The sequence below is a fragment of the Populus nigra genome, chromosome 2 (genome assembly GCF_951802175.1).
Source record: "Populus nigra chromosome 2, ddPopNigr1.1, whole genome shotgun sequence".
NCBI classification, from domain to species: Eukaryota; Viridiplantae; Streptophyta; class Magnoliopsida; order Malpighiales; family Salicaceae; genus Populus; species Populus nigra.
In genome coordinates this window covers 39,059,036-39,078,184 of record NC_084853.1, presented here as the reverse complement: position 1 = coordinate 39,078,184, position 19,149 = coordinate 39,059,036, and the positions used below count along the sequence as shown (strand labels likewise).

General features: G+C 32.3%; 3 protein-coding genes across 8 annotated transcripts; all 3 read left to right on the top strand.

Annotated features, from left to right (window-relative positions):
• The first annotated feature begins 386 nt into the window (after window positions 1–386).
• On the top strand, window positions 387–2,099 carry LOC133682291 (NADP-dependent D-sorbitol-6-phosphate dehydrogenase-like). Of its 3 annotated transcripts, none has more exons than XM_062105571.1 (4): window positions 387–618; window positions 839–993; window positions 1,280–1,427; window positions 1,536–2,099. In XM_062105571.1, exons 1-4 carry the CDS (start codon window positions 572–574, stop codon window positions 1,585–1,587), a joined length of 402 nt encoding a protein of 133 aa, XP_061961555.1. In that variant the 5' UTR covers window positions 387–571; the 3' UTR covers window positions 1,588–2,099. The 3 variants fall into 3 exon arrangements, with proteins under 3 accessions (XP_061961555.1, XP_061961554.1, XP_061961556.1); XM_062105572.1 differs by having other exon boundaries at window positions 390–618; window positions 1,636–2,099; XM_062105570.1 differs by having other exon boundaries at window positions 388–618; window positions 1,280–2,099.
• A 1,994-nt stretch (window positions 2,100–4,093) lies between these two features.
• On the top strand, window positions 4,094–8,729 carry LOC133682612 (putative serine/threonine-protein kinase). Of its 4 annotated transcripts, XM_062106030.1 has the most exons (9): window positions 4,094–5,028; window positions 5,157–5,202; window positions 5,693–5,907; window positions 5,998–6,203; window positions 6,744–6,870; window positions 7,157–7,268; window positions 7,445–7,669; window positions 7,755–7,884; window positions 8,227–8,729. In XM_062106030.1, the coding sequence occupies exons 3-9, from the start codon at window positions 5,760–5,762 to the stop codon at window positions 8,488–8,490; spliced, it is 1,212 nt and encodes a 403-aa protein (XP_061962014.1). In that variant the 5' UTR covers window positions 4,094–5,028; window positions 5,157–5,202; window positions 5,693–5,759; the 3' UTR covers window positions 8,491–8,729. The 4 variants fall into 4 exon arrangements, with proteins under 4 accessions (XP_061962014.1, XP_061962015.1, XP_061962013.1 ...); XM_062106031.1 differs by lacking the exon at window positions 5,157–5,202; XM_062106029.1 differs by having other exon boundaries at window positions 4,094–5,202; window positions 5,530–5,907.
• Window positions 8,730–13,161: 4,432 nt separating this feature from the next.
• On the top strand, window positions 13,162–18,617 carry LOC133682512 (potassium transporter 4-like). The gene is made up of 9 exons (XM_062105874.1): window positions 13,162–13,323; window positions 14,385–14,625; window positions 14,712–14,957; window positions 15,492–15,542; window positions 15,677–15,937; window positions 16,139–16,191; window positions 16,287–16,401; window positions 16,491–16,745; window positions 17,240–18,617. Exons 1-9 carry the CDS (start codon window positions 13,279–13,281, stop codon window positions 18,325–18,327), a joined length of 2,355 nt encoding a protein of 784 aa, XP_061961858.1. The 5' UTR covers window positions 13,162–13,278; the 3' UTR covers window positions 18,328–18,617.
• The last annotated feature ends 532 nt before the right edge of the window (window positions 18,618–19,149 follow it).

Here is a 19,149-nt window from a genome sequence, read left to right as displayed (position 1 = left end):
ATTGAGATTTGTAATTTATTTTGATTTGCTTTTTATGATGTTATTTTAGTTTTATAATCCGATTTATAGGTTTGACAGATTAACCCATGTTTTTTTTTGTTTTTTTTAATTGATTTTTTTTAAAAAATTAGATTGATTGAGAATTAAGTTTTATGATTTATTTTGATTTATTTTTTATATTGTTATCATAATCTCATAACTTGAATCGTAAATTTAACACAAGTTAATCCAATATATTATATGTTGATATTAAAAAAAATATTATCTTGAAATTATTTTAATCAAATTATATTTTTATAAATTATATATATTATTTTTAAACCCATAAAATTAACCATATTTTACTAAATAAACTCTCATATAATTTAACATTTAAACTTTTGTTTTCACATTCAAGAAAAATTTAACTCTACATGCGCGGGTTAATCATATCTAGTTATTAGTTAGTTAGAATAGCTAGCGGGAGTGAAGAAAATAGAGCAGTCGCTATACATAACGAGTACGAGCACTCCTCAGTTGGCTGTTGGAGAAGGCGCGAGAGAGAAGGTCGCGGGAAAATAAAAGATTGTGCATGGCATCTGGGTTTTGTCTTTTGTTTTGTCCTTGTGACTATACAAGGTAAAGTTCTTCACTTTTTCTTTGAAATTGTACATGGCATCTGGGTTTTGTTTGGTTTTGATGGAAGTAACTTCCTTTTTCTGAAAGATTTGAAAGAGATTATATGTGTAAGTTTTTGTTTTCATTTTCTAGCTTTATAAAAAATACTTTCTTCCTTAAAATTTATGATCTGAATTGGTTCTTGATTAGAAATCTAGCTTCTTTTTTTTTTTTTTGCCAGACTGAGTTTTGTAGTGGAGCAAATGGCAATAACACTGAACAATGGATTCCAGATGCTAATAATTGGCTTAGGTGTGAGGCGGATGGAAGGGAAAGAAATCAAAAACCTCGTTATTAATCCTATCAAGCTTGGCTACCGTCATTTTGATTGTGTTGGTACCTCTCTCCCTTACTCTTTCTTGTTTTTGATCACTTTTTTTTTCTGGGTTCATGGTTTGATCATCGTAGCTTTGAAAGTATAATAGCATTTTTGGGTTCTTGATTGATGAAATCCACATGGATTTTTGCTAGTTATCAATAGAGCTCCTGTCTTTGTGGAAAATGAGGAGCCTTTCTTGATATTATTGCTTTTTCTTAAGATAACTAGCATGTTTAGAAAATTTGAGACAATCGGTTTATTTGGTAAATTTTGCTTTGAGGAGTTTCTGTTTTGTGGTTGCAGCTGATCACAAGAGTGAAGCAATAATAGGGGAGGTGTTAGCCGAAGCTTTCAAAACAGGGCTTGCTAAGAGGGAGGATCTTTTCATTACTTCCAAGGTTCTTTCAAAACAGGGCTTGCTAAGAGGGAGGATCTTTTCATTACTTCCAAGGTTTAGTTTAATCACAGATTTTAACACTCGCATGATCTCATTCTGGTTTATTATTAAGTGATTATGCATAATGGTGGTTGTTTTTCTTGCTTTCCGCCTGGTTTTCAGCTATGGAATTCAGATCATGGACATGTTGTTGAGGCCTGCAAGGATAGTTTAAATAAGCTTTAGCTTGATTATATTGATCTTTACCTTGTACGCTTTGCAGTAGCCACAAAGCATGCTTGCGTGCAGCTTGATAATCTGATCAGCTGGAGGTTCTTATGATGAACATAGGAAATGGCTTCCAGAGCCGAGAAAGAGTTGCGATTAAGCATTGTCTATTTCATTGCTTGGACGGTGCTCATTCTGAACATGTTTTTTAAGGAGATTTGACACAGTCAATTTCCTGGGAAACATGGATAAAACAGTAACGAGGATTTTTCAACTTGCAGTTCTAGCTATCATAGAAATGGTTTTGCTGGCTCCTCTGCATAATATATGGGGAGGGGGGAATAAAAACAGATGGAAGACACGACATGTAAAGTGGGATCAATCTTTTACATTTTAAATATTTTTTATGTAAAAAACATATCGAGATAGCTTGTATATCCGGTATTTTTTTGGAAAAAAATACATATCCCGCGCGAATTAAATAATTAGTATATACAAAAACAAGGTTTTGAAGTATTTGATGCTCGGTTTATTTTGGTTAATTCGGGTTATTTTACTAAACAATTTCACATGAATAAACTGCAATGGAATCAAAAGTTTTCATTTCCCTGAAGCGAACCCAATTTCATTTTCATTGATCAAGTCAAAAAAATTAAAATTAAAATATCTCATGATTGAAAGCTTGTTCTTTCTAATGAGTTCGATCTTCAAAAAGAATAAAAGTAAAGGCTTGGGCCCATGAAATAAACTTCGTAGCTCCATCACTTCTTGGGTCGCATCGCCTGCAGGTCCAGTCCTTTTCAAAAACGATTTATGATATATTTCTTGCTTTTGGATTAAACATAAATATCCAGTAATTATGCATTATTTCTTGCTTTTCAAAAACGATTTATGATATATTTTTTATTTATGAACCCGCTGCATCGCAAATTTTATTTGTTAGTTATACTTGTTGTAAGGAGAAAATAGTTATGATGAATAAATAGAAGAAAATAAAAAAATATTACATAATTTAAATTATTTATTTGATATTTTTTTAATTATTTTAATGTGTTGGTGTCAAAAATAAATTTTAAAAAATATATTATTTTGATGTATTTTTATTTTTGCTTTAAAAAATAATAACCGATACCATAATACCAAACACAAGTAATAACTTCTATTTTTGCTATTAGATGCTTCTTAAAAGTGTTTTTAAATTAGAAAAATATTAAATTAATGAATTTTTTAATATTTTTTAATGTTCTTAATATACTAATATTAAAAATAAAAATATAAAATATAAAAAGTTTTATTTTAATATATTTTCAAATAAAAAAGTATTTCAAAAAATATTCTCCACCGAGATTTCAAATATCCTCCACGTTCAAGTAGGAGCAATGTCAACATAGCTGTCTGGTGGGGATAGCAACCCCACATCTCCACTTTCTTTTATTCTCTGTATAATTATTGTATATATACATAAGCTGACTCAGTACATCCGCATCCATAGACTCTCCTCTGCAGTACTATTATTTGCTTATTGTTTATAAATAAATGATAAAAATCTTGAGATTTATATAGTAGGTTTTGAATTTGAGTAGTTTATTTTTTATAAAAACTTGAGATAGCTGAGATTTTACTCGTTTATCTGAACCTGCAAAATATGTTTATCAAGGAATGAGGTTTTTTCGAATAAAAAAAAGAAGAAGAAGAATATACATGTATAAAACGTATTTTGTTGTATAAAATATAAATTCCATCGTAGCTGGTCTCTGGTCTAATCTAACCGAGGCATTTGTTATATTGTTGATATATTTATGAGAAAACCCAGATCTAACCCCTAACGTAAGATCCAATTATCTATCGAGTCTCAAACTTTTTTATTTTACCAATTTCATCCCCTATTTTATCACGATCTTTAATGTTAAAACTATTATTTAAGAAGTTTTTTTATTATTTTTTTTAAGTGGAAACACTAATCAAGCATATATATACATACGCGCAAAATTAGATTGAGATCGATAAAAATGGAAGCTGAAAACAACAACAAACAAAGAATGCATAATTATTAATGAACGAAAATAATTATAAATATGAACTCTTAATTTATAGATTTATTTTTTAAAAAAATAATAATTAAGTCTATTTTTTTATGAGGTTTATAAAACTTTTAATATGTTAAAAACACTATCTCAATTAAAAAAATAAAAATTTTAAAATAACATAGAAAATAAATATAGAAACTATGGCTCGAAACAAGATTTTCAAATCTAAAAATATAAGAATCGCAATAATATTTTTTTAATTATTATAAAAAAATAATATTTAGATATTCTTGTAAAAATTTAATTATAATCCAACAATTAAATAAAAATTTAAAAGTTTTTTGAGCTATATTATTATGGTCTAATACGATTAAATTTTTTTGGATTTGAGCTTATAATACCAGTCTATAAATACATCTATTAAATTATTTATGATAAATTTTTATTTAACTATAATATATTTACACTCACTGTTTAGAATCACCCATCTAGAAAAGCTCGACTAATAATTGCAAGTCTTGTCGCCAACAATGGATGGACGGATGGATGAATAACATTGATTGTTATGTTTGAAAGAAAACTGATAGATAAAATGAAAAGGGTTGTTTATGAATCCTGAATCTCGATGTTTGTCGTAGTTGTTGTAGCATAGTACTTGCAGACAGGCAGGCAGGCAGGAAAGATGGGATGAGATGAGGAGGGCATCCATGTACAGGGACTAACTAGGGCATACAAGATATATCTCTTATTACAACTTGCAGCAGCTAGCAGACACCAATTATACTGCTTTACAGCCCACACAAAAATAAACGACTACAGTTCTACTCCTACAGCAGCAGCAGCAGCAGCAGCAGCAATAATAATAACAATAACAATAATTTATTGTTATTATTATTATTATTGTTATTATTATCATAATAAATATATATCTCTCTCTCTCACTCTGTCTGTTTCTTATTCATCTTCATCGTCATCTTCTTTCCTTCTTCTTCTTCTTTTTTTTCTTGATATTATTAATTACGTCAAGACTTTTTTCAGTAAGAATATGGGGTTTTATTTATTCATTTAATTAAATATTCTTTGTTGTATATAATAAACAATTATTTGTGATTTAGACTTTTTAGAGTGATGGAGTTTCGTGTTTGAGTTTGGTAGTGAGGGTGAGGGTGAGGGAGTAATAGTAGGGAGTAGTAATAAACCACCTCTTCCCTGGTCGCGTTGTCGGCGCGAGGTCACTTTCTGTCGGCAATGTCTGTACTGTATCCAACGATGATTCTCAACTTTATTATTTATTAATATTATTTTTAAAGAGAAAAGGTACAGCAAGCTGCTGATTGGTTTCAGATTTTTCCTTGCTTAATCAGTCGCAGTTTGTTTGTCGTAGACCAGGCCTTGAAGCTGTGTTCATCTTCACAACTGGGGTTTGTTTCTTTCTTGTTTTTTTTTTATTATTTCTTTTGAGAATTTGTTGCTGGGAATGTGGGGTGATTTTTTATTTTGGTGATTGTGCTATTGGAACCCTGACTCAATTTGTCACTGGCAAATGAAGCTGAGGTTTCTGGGGATCTGGCTGCGTGATTTATCTGTGAATACAGGTTTGGAGATTTCAGATTTCCATTTATTTTCATGTCTTTCATTCTTTTTAATCTCAAGGAGTTTCAGTTTTGACACATTTCTCGTTTCTTTTGCTAGTCTGCTAAGTAGCATTTGTCTGTTCTCAATGAATTTGATAGCGTGTTTAATTTAATTAGTTAGGGTTAAACCATGTGATTAGAATACTGGAGATTTCCTCTCGAAGGTTACTATTTGTCATTAATGCATTTGTCTTTGCTTCCTTTACCTGGGATTCAACTTTTCGCGCAGCTCACTTATTTTAAACAGAAATTGTCTTTATGGTTGACTTGAAAGAAGATCTTTTTCAGGGACTAGATGGCTGTTTGACCAAACGAAATATCAATTCCTGCACCAATGTCGTTGCGTTATGTGTTTCTGTCATCCATGGTTATAAGGATTATTGAATGCTGCTTGTTTATGAGGTGGCATTTTCTTTTCTTCATTATTGCTTATCTGCCTTTCCTTTTCCAGGTTCCATGTATATTGTCTCATATTCGACTAAAACCTTACGGCATAGCTGAAGCGGTTCCCGTACCAGATGTCAAGGACTCTTGCAGCCATATTGGGAGGTGCTGCAGGAGTCATGGCATTGGTGGGGGTAGTTATTTTTCTTCTATGGTGCCTTTCTCACAAAAAGAGCGTGTCAAGAACTTCAGAGACAGGATCTTCTGAAACATCTGTTCAAGGTAATAGTTGCATCATACATCATTTAAGAGAGGCTCAAAAGCAAGTGATTAAATGTTAAATGTGGCTGTTCTTTCGATTACCTGCTGTAGGAAGGCATGCAGGGATTGAGTTGTCATTACAAGAAGCAAGGCGTTTTGAGATGGAAGAATTGTCTCTGGCCACGAAAGGTTTTAGTGAGAAAAATTTGATGGGGTTTGGAAAGTTTGGGGAGGTATATAAGGGTTTGCTTAATAATGGGATGGTTGTAGCCATCAAGAAGAGACCTGGAGCTCCTAGTCCAGAATTCGTTGATGAGGTAATCATCACTTGCTGAAAGAATTGAGTTTCAGTCTTTCGGATGAAAACATTCATTAATGAACGAGAACCATTTTCTTTTAAGTTTGGGTTCTCCCTATAATCGCTCCATTTTTCATTCATCATTAATGCTGCAATGAACGGTGGCAGGATTGTTTTGCTAGCTTAGCACACCAAATTTTCCGAGGAATGAATAATAAATGCAAATAATTATTACAGACATCATTTGAGCCTTTTGTTCCTCCTAATTTTTAAATTAACCTATGGCATGATAGTTTATGTCATAGCCTGGTTGTTTGCCTATATATAACTCCAGGCTTAATACAATAAAGCTTTTCTTCTCCAATTTATATGGATCTATCCTTTTCTGGGAATCTCAACTTCAATTGTGTGGTATGTCCGTTTGTTCTAGGAGCCTAAAACTAGCATATGAATTTCATCTATGCTGTCCTTGATTACTATTCATGTATCTCTATTATGTTATCTCTATTGTCACATTGTCGAAGTTTTGGTCTAACAAGACTGACTTCTCAAAAATCAGGTGCGCTACCTTTCACCTATTCAGCATCGGAATCTTGTGACTCTTTTGGGCTACTGCCAGGAAAATGACCTACAGTTTCTTGTATATGAGTATATCCCTAGTGGGAGCGTTTCCAATCACTTGTATGGTAACTCTCTATCCAGTCACCGCTTTTGCTTGTTTGATCTGTGTTGTATAGAATTTACTGAGCTATTATGTCTTCTATATTGTTCTTCTCCATTTAAGCATCCATGGGACATATAGCTAGAAATTATTTCACCTGGATTTTCTTCCATGCATTATCATGAGATGTGCGATGCTGCCACTTCAAACTGTTCTACTTGTCATCTTCTTCTTAGATCAATATATACAAACCCTGTATCCATAATAGTTGATTCTCATTTATAATAAAGTCCTGGTGTTTTTGTTTGCAGGACCTAGTCAAACTTTGGATGGGAAGCTTGAATTCAAGCATAGGCTCTCAATCGCTCTAGGGGCTGCTAAAGGTGATCCTTTGCAAAATCAGTCAGCATTTTGGCTTTCCTGGTATCAGTTTTTCTTTCCTTTAGATATAATGCCAAGTTCAGTATAAAAAATAGAGAGAGAGGGGAGGGGGGAGAAAAGAAAAGGAATATTAATATTGGTTTCACAAAATACTTTAGAGTTTGGTAAGACTTCATATTTATAAAAGGTTCTTCTTTGTGTGTATGAATGGTTCAAAGCGCATGTGCCACCTCATTCATCTCATCCCATGCTACAGGTTTGGCTCATCTTCACTCTCTATCTCCCCGTTTGGTGCACAAAAATTTCAAAACAGCCAACGTTCTCGTGGATGAAAATTTCATTGCTAAAGTTGCAGATGCAGGACTTCGTAATTTCCTGGGAAAAGTTGATATTGCAGGCCCATCTACGCAAGTGACATCAGATGAGATATTTCTTGCCCCAGAGTAGTACTCCGTAACTCTCCGTGTTCTATACAGCTTTTAACACTTTATAGCTTGTCAGTTATTCATATGACATTTACAAATGCAGGGTGAGAGAGTTCAGGCGATTTTCTGAAAAAAGCGACGTGTTCAGTTTTGGTGTATTCCTTCTAGAGTTGCTAAGCGGCAAGGAGGCAGCAGAACCATCTCCAGGGACGAGTCAAAATATGGTTGAATGGGTAAGTTATCAGTCTTAATCACTGTAGATTATGCTGTGATGTGTCTGTTTTAAAGTAATTCACTTGCTTCATTTGTCACCAGTTCAACTAGTCATATTAGTGAATGTCTGCGTGAATGGGCAGGATCGAGAATAAAGATTGTTTTTACTGCTATCTTGCCATCACAAAATATAATTGCCACAGATTTTCATCTCTCCTCGTGTGCTTGAATGAAACGTGCAAGTGCCTGTGTTAATTTCTAAATATTCCCGTACTTCAAAAAATCAATAAAACTTGCACCATGTGTGGTAGCAAATTGCCACTAGTCTGGAAGTAAAATTAATTTGGTATCTTTTTCTTTAGGTCCAAAATACTCAGGACTACGCCAACTTTGCCAGCATTGTCGACCAAAGATTGGGGAGTAGCTTCACTGCTGAAGGTATGGAAGAGTTTATACAGTTGATGCTCCGATGCGTGGAACCTTCAAGTGAGAGACGACCAGCCATGAATTATGTGGTAATGGAACTTGATCGTATAATCGAGAAAGAGATGAACTTGACGACAGTCATGGGGGAAGGAACCCCAACGGTGACCCTTGGAAGCCACTTATTCAGATCAGCCAAATAAAACAAATTTGTTTTCCTTAAAAATTGTTGAGAGTGATTTTTGTGATACTTCAATTGTTTACTTCAAGTGTTTATTCCCCTTTTTTGAGAGCTCAGTGAAGATAGTCAGCTGTTTGTAAGTGTATAAAAGAACAGCTGTGTTATTATTGTTGTTATTTTTTTAATTTTTTTTATCATAAATGTATTGATAATCTTGCTGTAAACCATTACTTTTCGTATATAAGGGGTTCTGTTCTGTTAGTGTTGGAAGAATTCTCCCTGCGGAGGGGGAAAAGACAACGGTTAAAAATCTTGTCTGGTTTGGTGTTAGCTTTTAACAATATATCATAATAATAATAATAAAAAAGGCTCTCTGCAGCTTATCCAGGGAGGGCTTTTTGTATAAGCAGCTAATCCGCCGGAGAAAAGACGTTCTCTATAAGGTCTCAAGCAGTGTGAGCATCGACAGCGTTGCTCTCGTTAGCAAGTGACGACCATAAAGGAATGAAATTCAAAGCTTTATCTTTTCTTTCTTTCTAATAGTCGCTTGTAAGGTTGAGTTCCTCCCAGTTAATGGAGGAGCCAAACCTTAAAACCTCCTACTTCTTGGGTGTATGAAATTTTTAAGAGTTTATTTATTTTTTTGTTTTAAAAGTATTTTAAAAAAAATTAATTTTTTTATTTTTTTATTTTGAATTAATATATTTTTTATTTTCAGATTATTTTACTATGCTAATATCAAAAATAATTTTTTAAAATAAAAAAATATTATTTTAATATATTTTTAAGCAAAAAATATTTTAAAAAACAACAACCATCATATTTTCAAATATCTTTCCAGACAAATGTATAGACCTAGGATGTCATGCAAGCATCTTTATTTCGTGAGGGGTAAAGAGAGCACGAAGCACAATCTTTCACTTTAAGGGTGCTTAAGAGTGGTAATAATTGTTTTTCAAAGTGATTTTTATCTGAAAATATATTAAAATAATATTTTTTATTTTTTAAAATTTATTTTTGATATAAACACATTAAAATAATAAAAAAACTAAAAAATAAAAACTTAAATTTTTGTGAAAGACAAATTGAACCGCAACCCTAAATGAATACTTTGACTTGACAACGTAGTGATAGCATGCTCGATCTCTAGCAAATTGAGAATTTTATTTAACTCCTGGTGCAATGGTTAAAACTTTTAAAAATTCATGGGATTTATTACAAATTTTCTTGAAAGAATCGCCTATGAGGTTGAGTTCCTTCCAGGTCTGTTTAGTTATATGTTTCAAAAGTATTTTTGAAAACATTTAAATTTTTTTTATTTGCTTCAAATTAATAATTTTTGGTATTTTAAGATTGATGCGCTAATATAAAAAATAACTTTTTAAAAAATAAAAAAATATTATTTTAATATATTTTCTAGCGAAAAACATTTTAAAAAGCAACTACTACCGTATTCCTAAACTTCCCATATAATCAAGGAGCCAAACCTAAAAACCTTCTACTTATAGTGTGGAGTTTCTAACCGGTAGCAGATAAATGGGGAATGGTACAGACCTGGGATGTCATGCAAACATCTTTGTTCTGTGAGGGGGTAAGGAGATCATGAAGCATACTAGAGGTGTCTGAGATAGTAATAGTAATTGTTTTTCAAAGTATTTTTTATTCAGAAATATATTAAAATATTTTTATTATTATTATTTTTAAAATTTATTTTTGACATAGTACATCAAAACAAAAAAAAAACATTAAAAAAATTAATTTAAAATAAAAAAAATTCAAATTTAAAATTCAAATTTTCATAAAAAACTGGTTAAACCGGAGCTTCAAATGGATACTTTGACTTAACAAGCACAATGGTAGCATGCTAATCTCTAGCAAATTAAGAATCTTATTGAACTCCTAGTGTAACCATAAGTGATTTAAACCTTTAAAAATTCACAGGATTTATTGCAAGTTTAAACTCTTGAAAAAACAAGAAAATTCATAATTACAAGGAGTCACTAAAAATATTTAATTTTCATTTATTCAAGTCTCAATTGTAATAATCTATTACATCTCTTTATATAATAATAATATCCAAAGTCATTAAATGACTAGACCAGTGAAATAATGTTTAGTTTATAAGCATATAAAAATATAAGATCATTGTAAATTTGTTACCATAACAAAAGACTACATGGGTAGTACGCAAATATTAGACTATGTATAAGAGATTTGAACTAACTCTTAGAACACATACTAAAATATATATTAAAATTATACTCACGTGATTAGATGAGTCATAATTTTTAAAGAATTTTTGTTCAAAATAGTGTAGAAAAAACTCCAAAACACTCTTTTAAACTTTTTATTTTATAAATAATTTTAGTATCAAAATTGTTATAGAATTAATTTTGATAATTATCATCTTTATTGCCTTTCATGAAAATAAGACTAAACATGAATATTTTGGTTTTACATTTGATGTTTTTTAGTTGAAAAAACTATTCAAGTTATGAAAAAAATTACATTCATATGGATTGTATAAGATCTGACAAAAAATAACAAGCCAAGTCAAGTTGTGTATGTGGGTTTAACCCAAAACTCAATTTTCTTAGGACTTATTCATTCTAAAAGCTCGGGTGCTTTTTCAACCTAGTTTTAACTTCTTACCTTCCTATTATGAGTTCGTTTGGTATTGTGGTAGTAGTTGCTTTTAAAATTATTTTTTACTTAAAAATACATTGAAATAATAAATTTTTTTATTTTTTAAAATTTATTTTTAGCGTTAACATATTAAAATGATAAGAAAACACCGAAAAAAAAATAATTTAAAGCAAAAACAAACATGCTTTATATAACACAACAAGGAAAACTTGTTTTTTTTTTTTTTCATGTGAGATAGAGTGTTAAAGGATTTTGTTTTTTTTTTTCCAAAACATTCTAACCAATGATTTTTTTAGATCAATTTTTTATTTATCTATAATTTATTTTAATTATTTTAATATTCTATGTTAAAATAAAGAGCTTGTATTGGAAAATAAATTCGAACAAAATCTTAACCCTAAAAGTAAGTGAACTTCATTTTTAATTTCGCTTTAAATATGCTAATTAATCATGTTTTAAAATAAAATTTTCAATACGTAAAACTAGAAAACTCTAGTAATACTAAATAAAAACTTTAAAAAATTATTCTCTTCAAACAAAACCCTATAAAAACCTAATAATGCTAAAGAAAATTAAAAATAGGAAAAAAAATGCAATTTTTAAACTAAAATAAAAAAATAAAAATAATTAAGAAAATAGTTATTTTCTAAAAAGCGTTTGTTTCAAGTAATTTTTTTATGTGTGAATCATCCTATCATTAATCCCAAACAGTTTTAAGCAAGGTGTCCATCATAAGTTCCACCCCAAATAACAATTAATCACTATCATTGGTTCTTGATACCAATTGACATAGCAAGGAATGATGGATAATTTAAAAATCTATATAGTTTGTTACATATCAAAACTGTTAAAAAAATACATAAAAAAACTCATTACCATGAAAGGACTAAAAAAAATATTTCTTTTTTATTTATCATAATCTCATATGTTAAAATGCTATTACATCAATCAATTTATATAGTAAAACTATAAAATTTTTATAATATTGAACATAAAAATAAAAATAAAAATAAAAATAAAATTATTCTATTTAAGTAAAAAAACTAATAAAGCTTAATAATACTGACTATTAAAATAAAAATAATAAAAATAAAGTTTTTAAGACTAAAAAATAAAAAAAAATAATTAAAGAAAGTTTTTATTTTTCTCATAAAGCTCCTACATCAAGGCTAACAAGATTGTTTGAAAATATAGTAACGGTTATTTTTTAAGAAAAAATATCAAAATGATATTTTTTTATTTTTTAAAATTTATTTTTGACAGTAACACATTAAAACAACAAAAAACATTAAAAAAAATAATTTGAAGAAAAAATAATTTAAATTTTTTTTTTAAAAAAATAAGTTGACTTTCAAAACTTGAATACATGATCAACAAGTGATAACTTCAGTGTAAGGTGGAATGAACTATTATCTCAGAATGACTTTACTATAGATGCTATTTAAGGCCTATATATTTTTATGTTTTAATTTATTTATTTTAAAATTTTTATATTGTTATTTGCTTTAAAAATATTAAATTTATATATTTTAGATTTTTTTATAATTTTAATATGCTAATATTAAAAGTAAAAAATTTAAAAAATATTATATTAATATATGTTTATTTCTCGTAATTTAAAAGTGTTTTCCAATATTTTTCAATAATCTTAATAATATAAAAAAATTATTATTTTAATATATATTTAATTAAAAAATATTTTTAAAACATTTTCTACATCTTATTACCAAACACGCTTAGCAAGCACAAATATAATATTACAAATCCAGAATTGGATTGGATTGTAACCGGCGTGACGGTATTATGTGAGCAAAACCAATGTACCAAACGGTCCAAACCAAACAAATAATAATAAAAAAAGTTATTCATGACATCAGATAATATCATATTTGTTATTGCGGTGAAAATAATGTTGGTTTGAATTTAATTTTTTAATTATTTTAATTTAAAAAAATAAAAAAATATTATTTTAATATATCTTTAATATTCCTCTCATAATAATTTTGAGATTTATTTGAATAATAATAAGAAGAACAAGTACCACTAGTTGTGTTTTCTTTCTTCATCGCTGAGCTCCACTAAAATATAAGACCCGCACCCAGGCTGAGAGAGAGAGAGAGAGAGAGAGAGACACGCAGAGAAGGAGAGCCCCGTAAGGTTTCCAATGGATGCAGGAGCTGGAATTCACCGTTCTTCTAATCCATCTCAAGTCAGGCCTCCCCCCCCCCCTTCTTATTCATTTTCTCTATTATTTTCTTTAATTTTGTCTATATATATATATATATGCGCATTTTCGGAGTTGATGAATTCGATTCTTGTTGGATAGATTTTACATGTGTTTCACAAGTTTTGATCAATCATTATCAGAAACGAAAAGAGAGCAATGGGAAGTGATTTTACAATTATATTGCAGTTTTTAGATGAATGAATTCACTTGTTCTTGACTTCAATAAATCAAACAGCTTCATTAAGATTGTTTTCAGATGACTTCTTTCTTACAGTATGATATGTTGTGTTATCTGTAATAAGATAAACCAAATAATTATTTCAACTAGTTAGTTTTAGTAATTTTTTTTTGAAGTTGGTGAACTTGTTGTGTGTCTTGTTGGCCGCTTGAGTAGTTTTGTTTTTTTATTTTATTGTATTCATGTTGGTGATGTTAGCTTCTTTTTTCAATATGATTTATAACTCTTGGCCATAGCGAGAATGAATTTTTCATTGACAAAGTCAATGATTGATTTTTTTCTCCTTCCTGATGTGATATTTTAATCTTTGTTAATCCAAAGCATTATCTGACTGGTTGTGTTTGGATGCTTGCTTTTGTGTGCATCTGTGTTATGTTATATGCTGAATGATAAGAACCCAAGTGATAGAGGTCGAGTTCTTCATAGCATCATGGTCATCAATAAACATTTATTTTAAATTTTCATGTATAAAGAAACATTTCTTTTTTAGTCAATGATTTCAGCATAAATAGCTCAAATCAATGGCAAGTCAGGTCTGTTCCATGACGGAATAAGTTGAAAACATAGAGATTACTCACTAGAAATAAAAAAAGTTTGATTCAATTTATTTTTTATTTCCTAATCGTATTGTGCCACTCATGCTTTTCACAAGCCTTGTTGCCTCTCTGTAGTTCTCAATTCAGGCTTGCTGTAATTCTTGGTGTCAGAAGTAAACTAAGCAGGAGCTTTTTTTGTTTTTGTTTTAATGAGCTAACATGCCAATAGTTTCCTTGAACCATAACTTTACTTGTGTGTGATTTTGCAGTTTTCATGGTTAATTCTCTCCAGGAATCTACTATTGGCATATCAAAGCTTTGGGGTAGTGTATGGAGACCTGAGTACTTCACCTCTTTACGTTTATACAAACACATTTGCTGGGAAGATGCAGAAACATCAGACTGAGGAAGTAATCTTCGGTGCATTTTCCTTGATTTTCTGGACCTTTACATTGATACCTTTGATCAAGTATATCTGTATCCTATTGAGCGCAGATGATAATGGTGAAGGTGAGACAGAACTTCTCTTTCAAATATTTTTCTCACATGAATTCTAATTCCATGCTCTCTTTCTGATACATTTTAATTTATGTCAGGCGGCACATTTGCTCTTTACTCGTTGCTTTGCAGGCATGCAAAGTTTAGCTTACTTCCCAATCAACAAGCAGCCGATGAGGAGCTCTCAGCCTACAAATATGGCCCCTCAACACAGGCTATTGCCTCCTCTCCATTGAAGAGATTTTTGGAGAAGCACAGAAGGCTTCGGACTGCGCTACTTGTTGTTGTCTTGTTTGGTGCTTGCATGGTCATAGGTGATGGTGTGCTTACTCCAGCAATATCTGGTAATGCATTACTATGAGTTATCAATAATTATGTATTTCCCAAACTGCATGAGTGTCTTGTCCTTGTCAACTTTTACGCATTGGAGGTGCTGTAAGAAATTCTTTTGCTTCCATCTTTAGCCGAGTCTTGTATTCTTAAAGGCATGTACAAGCAAGGAAGATCATTTATAGATATCGCTATTACAATATACTTGGTTTGTAAATTATTTTAATGAGCCAGTTTTACAAATTAGAATAAGGAAGACTATTTATAGACCATGTCTTCAATTGATTTTATTATTCTGGCATGGATCATCTTATTAGCAACTGTCATTGATGCTGATGACAGTAGGGGTTTTTAATTCCTGCATTCTAATTAACTTATGTTTTACCTTTCCTTTTCTTTTTATGGCTTTTCAAATCTTCTGCTTGATTCACTACTTCACCCTGCAGAAACTTCTTACATAGAAGTAGCAACATCAACAGTTCTTTTCCCCACCTCAATACTTCGTCGCTGGATTAAATTTATAAATCGAATTTGTTTTGTGCTTGCAGTTTTGTCAGCAGTATCTGGGCTACAAGTTGCTGACAATAAACTGACTAAGGGTAATTTAGTTATTCTTACCAACCTGTCCTCACAAAATTTCTATTATGATGCCTATTAATGCTTCAATATTTGTTTACACCTTACAGCTTCGTAATACTCAGTTTTGACAGAGTATGCTTGCTATTCTTGGTAGGTGAACTTGTCTTGCTTGCCTGTGTCATTTTGGTTGGCCTCTTTGCTCTGCAGCATTGCGGCACTCATAAGGTAGCCTTTATGTTTGCACCAATTGTAATCATCTGGTTGGTGTCAATTCTCTCCATTGGACTGTACAACATTATACACTGGAACCCGAAGATTGTTCATGCATTGTCGCCTCATTACATTATAAAGTTCTTCAGCCAGACGGGTAAAGATGGTTGGATTTCACTTGGAGGGGTCCTTCTTTCCATAACTGGTATGTTGGATCAGGAAATTGATCTTGCATGATTTTTCACTTGCTTGTTGTATGTGATTGTCACTCTTCATTGGGAGTTTGGTTGATTTAAAGTTGTATTTTGGTCAGAAACTATTCCGTGCTCCGAATGCAGTAACTGATTCAGTTTTGTACATTGCGAATAGTGCACTAATTACCAACAATTTTTCTGGGTTTCACCAGGCACTGAAGCAATGTTTGCTGATCTTGGTCATTTCACTGCCTTATCTATCAGGGTGAGTGTAAACTGGAACTGTGTTATTTGTCACCAAGGTACTTCTTATAATTGTATTTCCAAGCGATAAGTTTAATGATACTCTTGCCCGTGCAGCTTGCTTTTGCATTGGCTATTTACCCTTGTTTGGTTGTACAATACATGGGTCAGGCTGCATTTCTATCTAAACATCCCAACTCCATGTCAAACAGTTTCTATGACTCGATACCTGGTATTCAATGTGACTTTAAGTAACAATTGTTCCTGAATTTTCTATCCTGTTGGAGTTGGTTTAATTTGTTGCCTAATTGCATATTGCAGATCGTGTATTTTGGCCTGTATGTGTTATTGCCACCCTTGCTGCTATTGTTGGAAGTCAGGCTGTTATCACCGCCACTTTCTCTATTGTTAAGCAATGCCATGCCCTTGGGTGTTTTCCACGAGTTAAAGTTGTTCACACCTCGAAACACATATATGGGCAGATCTACATCCCAGAAATAAACTGGATCCTCATGGTCCTTACTCTTGCTGTAACTGTTGGATTTCAAGATACAACTTTCATTGGAAATGCTTATGGTAAGTCATTGCTCTCCCTCTGTCATGCTATGTCATTCTTTTCCTCAATTATCTGATGGTTAGATTACTAAAGTGCTTTGTTGATGCAATTGTGCCTGCTATTATAGCTATATTTTGAGCATTCAAGATAGATGAGATTTTCAGTTCAGCTGTGGAATTTCAAACATTTTATTGCTATATGTGAACCATTTAGGAGTTCAGCTGCACAAATTAGCTAGAAGTTCTCTCTTCACTGCTTGCTGCCTCTTAATTTTGCTGTCTGGTGATTCCATTCTAAACTCTTATGTTAATGTACGCCAATTTTCCTGGGGTGTCATATTGGGGCCCAAAGTTGCTGCACAAGTCTCTCTGCAGGGTTAGCAACAGAGGGATGGCTGATGTTCTTTCTGCCCTTACCATACTTTTATTAGGCCTACGAGTATCATTTTTTCAGGTGTACGAGTATCGTAGTTGAATATGATAGTGATTTTTTGTGTTTGCGTGTTGGTTCCCAGGACTTGCCTGCATGACAGTCATGTTTATCACAACATTTCTCATGGCACTGGTCATAATCTTCGTTTGGCAGAAGAGTGTCATTCTGGCTGCATGTTTCCTTCTATTCTTTTGGTTCGTTGAGGGTGTCTACTTGTCAGCAGCCCTCATGAAAGTGCCCCAGGGAGGATGGGCTCCTCTTGTGCTGTCAGCCATTTTTATGCTTCTTATGTACATTTGGCATTATGGAACTCGCAAGAAGTACAACTTTGATCTGCACAACAAAGTGTCGTTAAAATGGCTACTTGGATTGGGCCCCAGCCTTGGCATTGTTCGTGTACCGGGGATAGGTCTCATATACTCTGAGTTGGCTACTGGAGTTCCTGCAATCTTCTCACACTTTGTAACAAATCTTCCTGCATTTCATAAGGTGTTAGTTTTTGTTTGTGTAAAATCAGTCCCTGTTCCGTATGTTTCCCCTGAAGAACGCTTCCTCATTGGCCGAGTATGCCCAAGACCATATCGCATGTATAGGTGCATTGTGAGGTATGGCTACAAGGACATCCAGCGGGATGATGGCAGCTTTGAGAACAAGCTTATACAGAGCATAGCAGAGTTCATTCAGATGGAAGCCGTTGAACCACAATTCTCTTCATCCGAGAGTCCATCCCTTGATGGCAGGATGGCTGTTATGAGCATCAACCCTGTCCAATCTAGCTTGAGTTTAATGGTATCAGAGCAAGAAATTCTTAGCATTGACGAGTCTATCCAAAGTAGCAGATCTTTAACCCTCCAGAGTTTGCGACCTGCTTATGATGACGAGAGTCCCCAGATCAGAAGGCGCCACGTGAGGTTTCAGCTGCCACCAAATCCTGGGATGGATCCTTCAGTTAGGGAAGAGCTGATGGATTTGATCCAGGCAAAGGAAGCGGGGGTAGCCTATATAATGGGGCATTCATACGTGAAGGCTAGGAGAACATCCTCATTCCTTAAAAAACTAGCTATTGATATTGGCTACTCATTTCTTCGGAAGAATTGCAGGGGCCCTGCCGTGGCGCTGAACATTCCTCACATCAGCCTCATTGAAGTTGGCATGATATACTATGTGTAATCATTCGGACGTTACCGTCCATTTGACCCCAGGTGGCCATATTTGAACGGCTGGACACAGAGGAGGCTCATGCCTGGCCATGGTCGTGGAACGTTGAAGGATATGTATGGGTTAGGTTATTTTATGGCAGGTTTTCCATGAAACAGCTTTCCCTCTTTGTACAGATAAACCTTCAGCAGGCTCTTCATCTGATAAATTACTAGGGCTTTTCTATGAGCAACGAAATAATGTGCAAGGCATTGAGGAATATATTGCTTAAAATCTTATTAATAGAGAACATTCTTGTGCAAGAGGGGAGAATTGATTGTGTTCGTGCCTAGGGTTTGTGGGTAGACACTACCTAACCTCATCTCCGGTCATTTAATTGAGAAGGATCCATTTGAGAAAAAGGTGGATAGATGGGGAGCCCATTCCATAATATCAGAACTTAAGGGACTCAATAGAGAAACCTCTCCTCTTCTTTTCCTTTTCCCTCCCAAAAATACTTTTTTCCTTTTCTAATTTTCCCATTTCATCCGCTCCCTCCTTTATTTTTATATTATTTTAATTCTAAAATTGATGAAATGATAAATGTTGTTATTTTCTAAAGTAGTTTTTTATTTAAAAATATATTAAAATAATATTTCTTTTTATTTTTTAAAATTTATTTTTAATATCAACTATATAAAAAAACAATTTGAATTTTTTTTTAAAAAAAAATACTTAGGAAATGCTCGGGACTAAGTGATAATTAATTCTAATGGATTAAAAATTGACACGACACATTAGTTAATATCTGTGGCAAGAAACTTGAACATCACCCAAATTTGGTCAAACAAAAAT

What these genes read in the sequence shown, in the direction of transcription:
- LOC133682291 (XM_062105570.1), top strand. Translation starts at nt 572, where the DNA reads ATGGCATCTGGGTTTTGTCTTTTGTTTTGTCCTTGTGACTATACAAG. An exon ending in TGTCCTTGTGACTATACAAG is followed by an intron (nt 619 to 838) that starts GTAAAGTTCTTC and finishes TTTTTTTGCCAG; the next exon opens with ACTGAGTTTTGTAGTGGAGC. An exon ending in CCGTCATTTTGATTGTGTTG is followed by an intron (nt 994 to 1,279) that starts GTACCTCTCTCC and finishes TTGTGGTTGCAG; the next exon opens with CTGATCACAAGAGTGAAGCA.
- LOC133682512 (XM_062105874.1), top strand. Translation starts at nt 13,279, where the DNA reads ATGGATGCAGGAGCTGGAATTCACCGTTCTTCTAATCCATCTCAA. An exon ending in TGACAATAAACTGACTAAGG is followed by an intron (nt 15,543 to 15,676) that starts GTAATTTAGTTA and finishes TATTCTTGGTAG; the next exon opens with GTGAACTTGTCTTGCTTGCC. An exon ending in GGTCCTTCTTTCCATAACTG is followed by an intron (nt 15,938 to 16,138) that starts GTATGTTGGATC and finishes GGGTTTCACCAG; the next exon opens with GCACTGAAGCAATGTTTGCT.
- LOC133682612 (XM_062106031.1), top strand. Translation starts at nt 5,760, where the DNA reads ATGTCAAGGACTCTTGCAGCCATATTGGGAGGTGCTGCAGGAGTCATG. An exon ending in TCAGCATTTTGGCTTTCCTG is followed by an intron (nt 7,269 to 7,444) that starts GTATCAGTTTTT and finishes AATGGTTCAAAG; the next exon opens with CGCATGTGCCACCTCATTCA. An exon ending in GTCAAAATATGGTTGAATGG is followed by an intron (nt 7,885 to 8,226) that starts GTAAGTTATCAG and finishes CTTTTTCTTTAG; the next exon opens with GTCCAAAATACTCAGGACTA.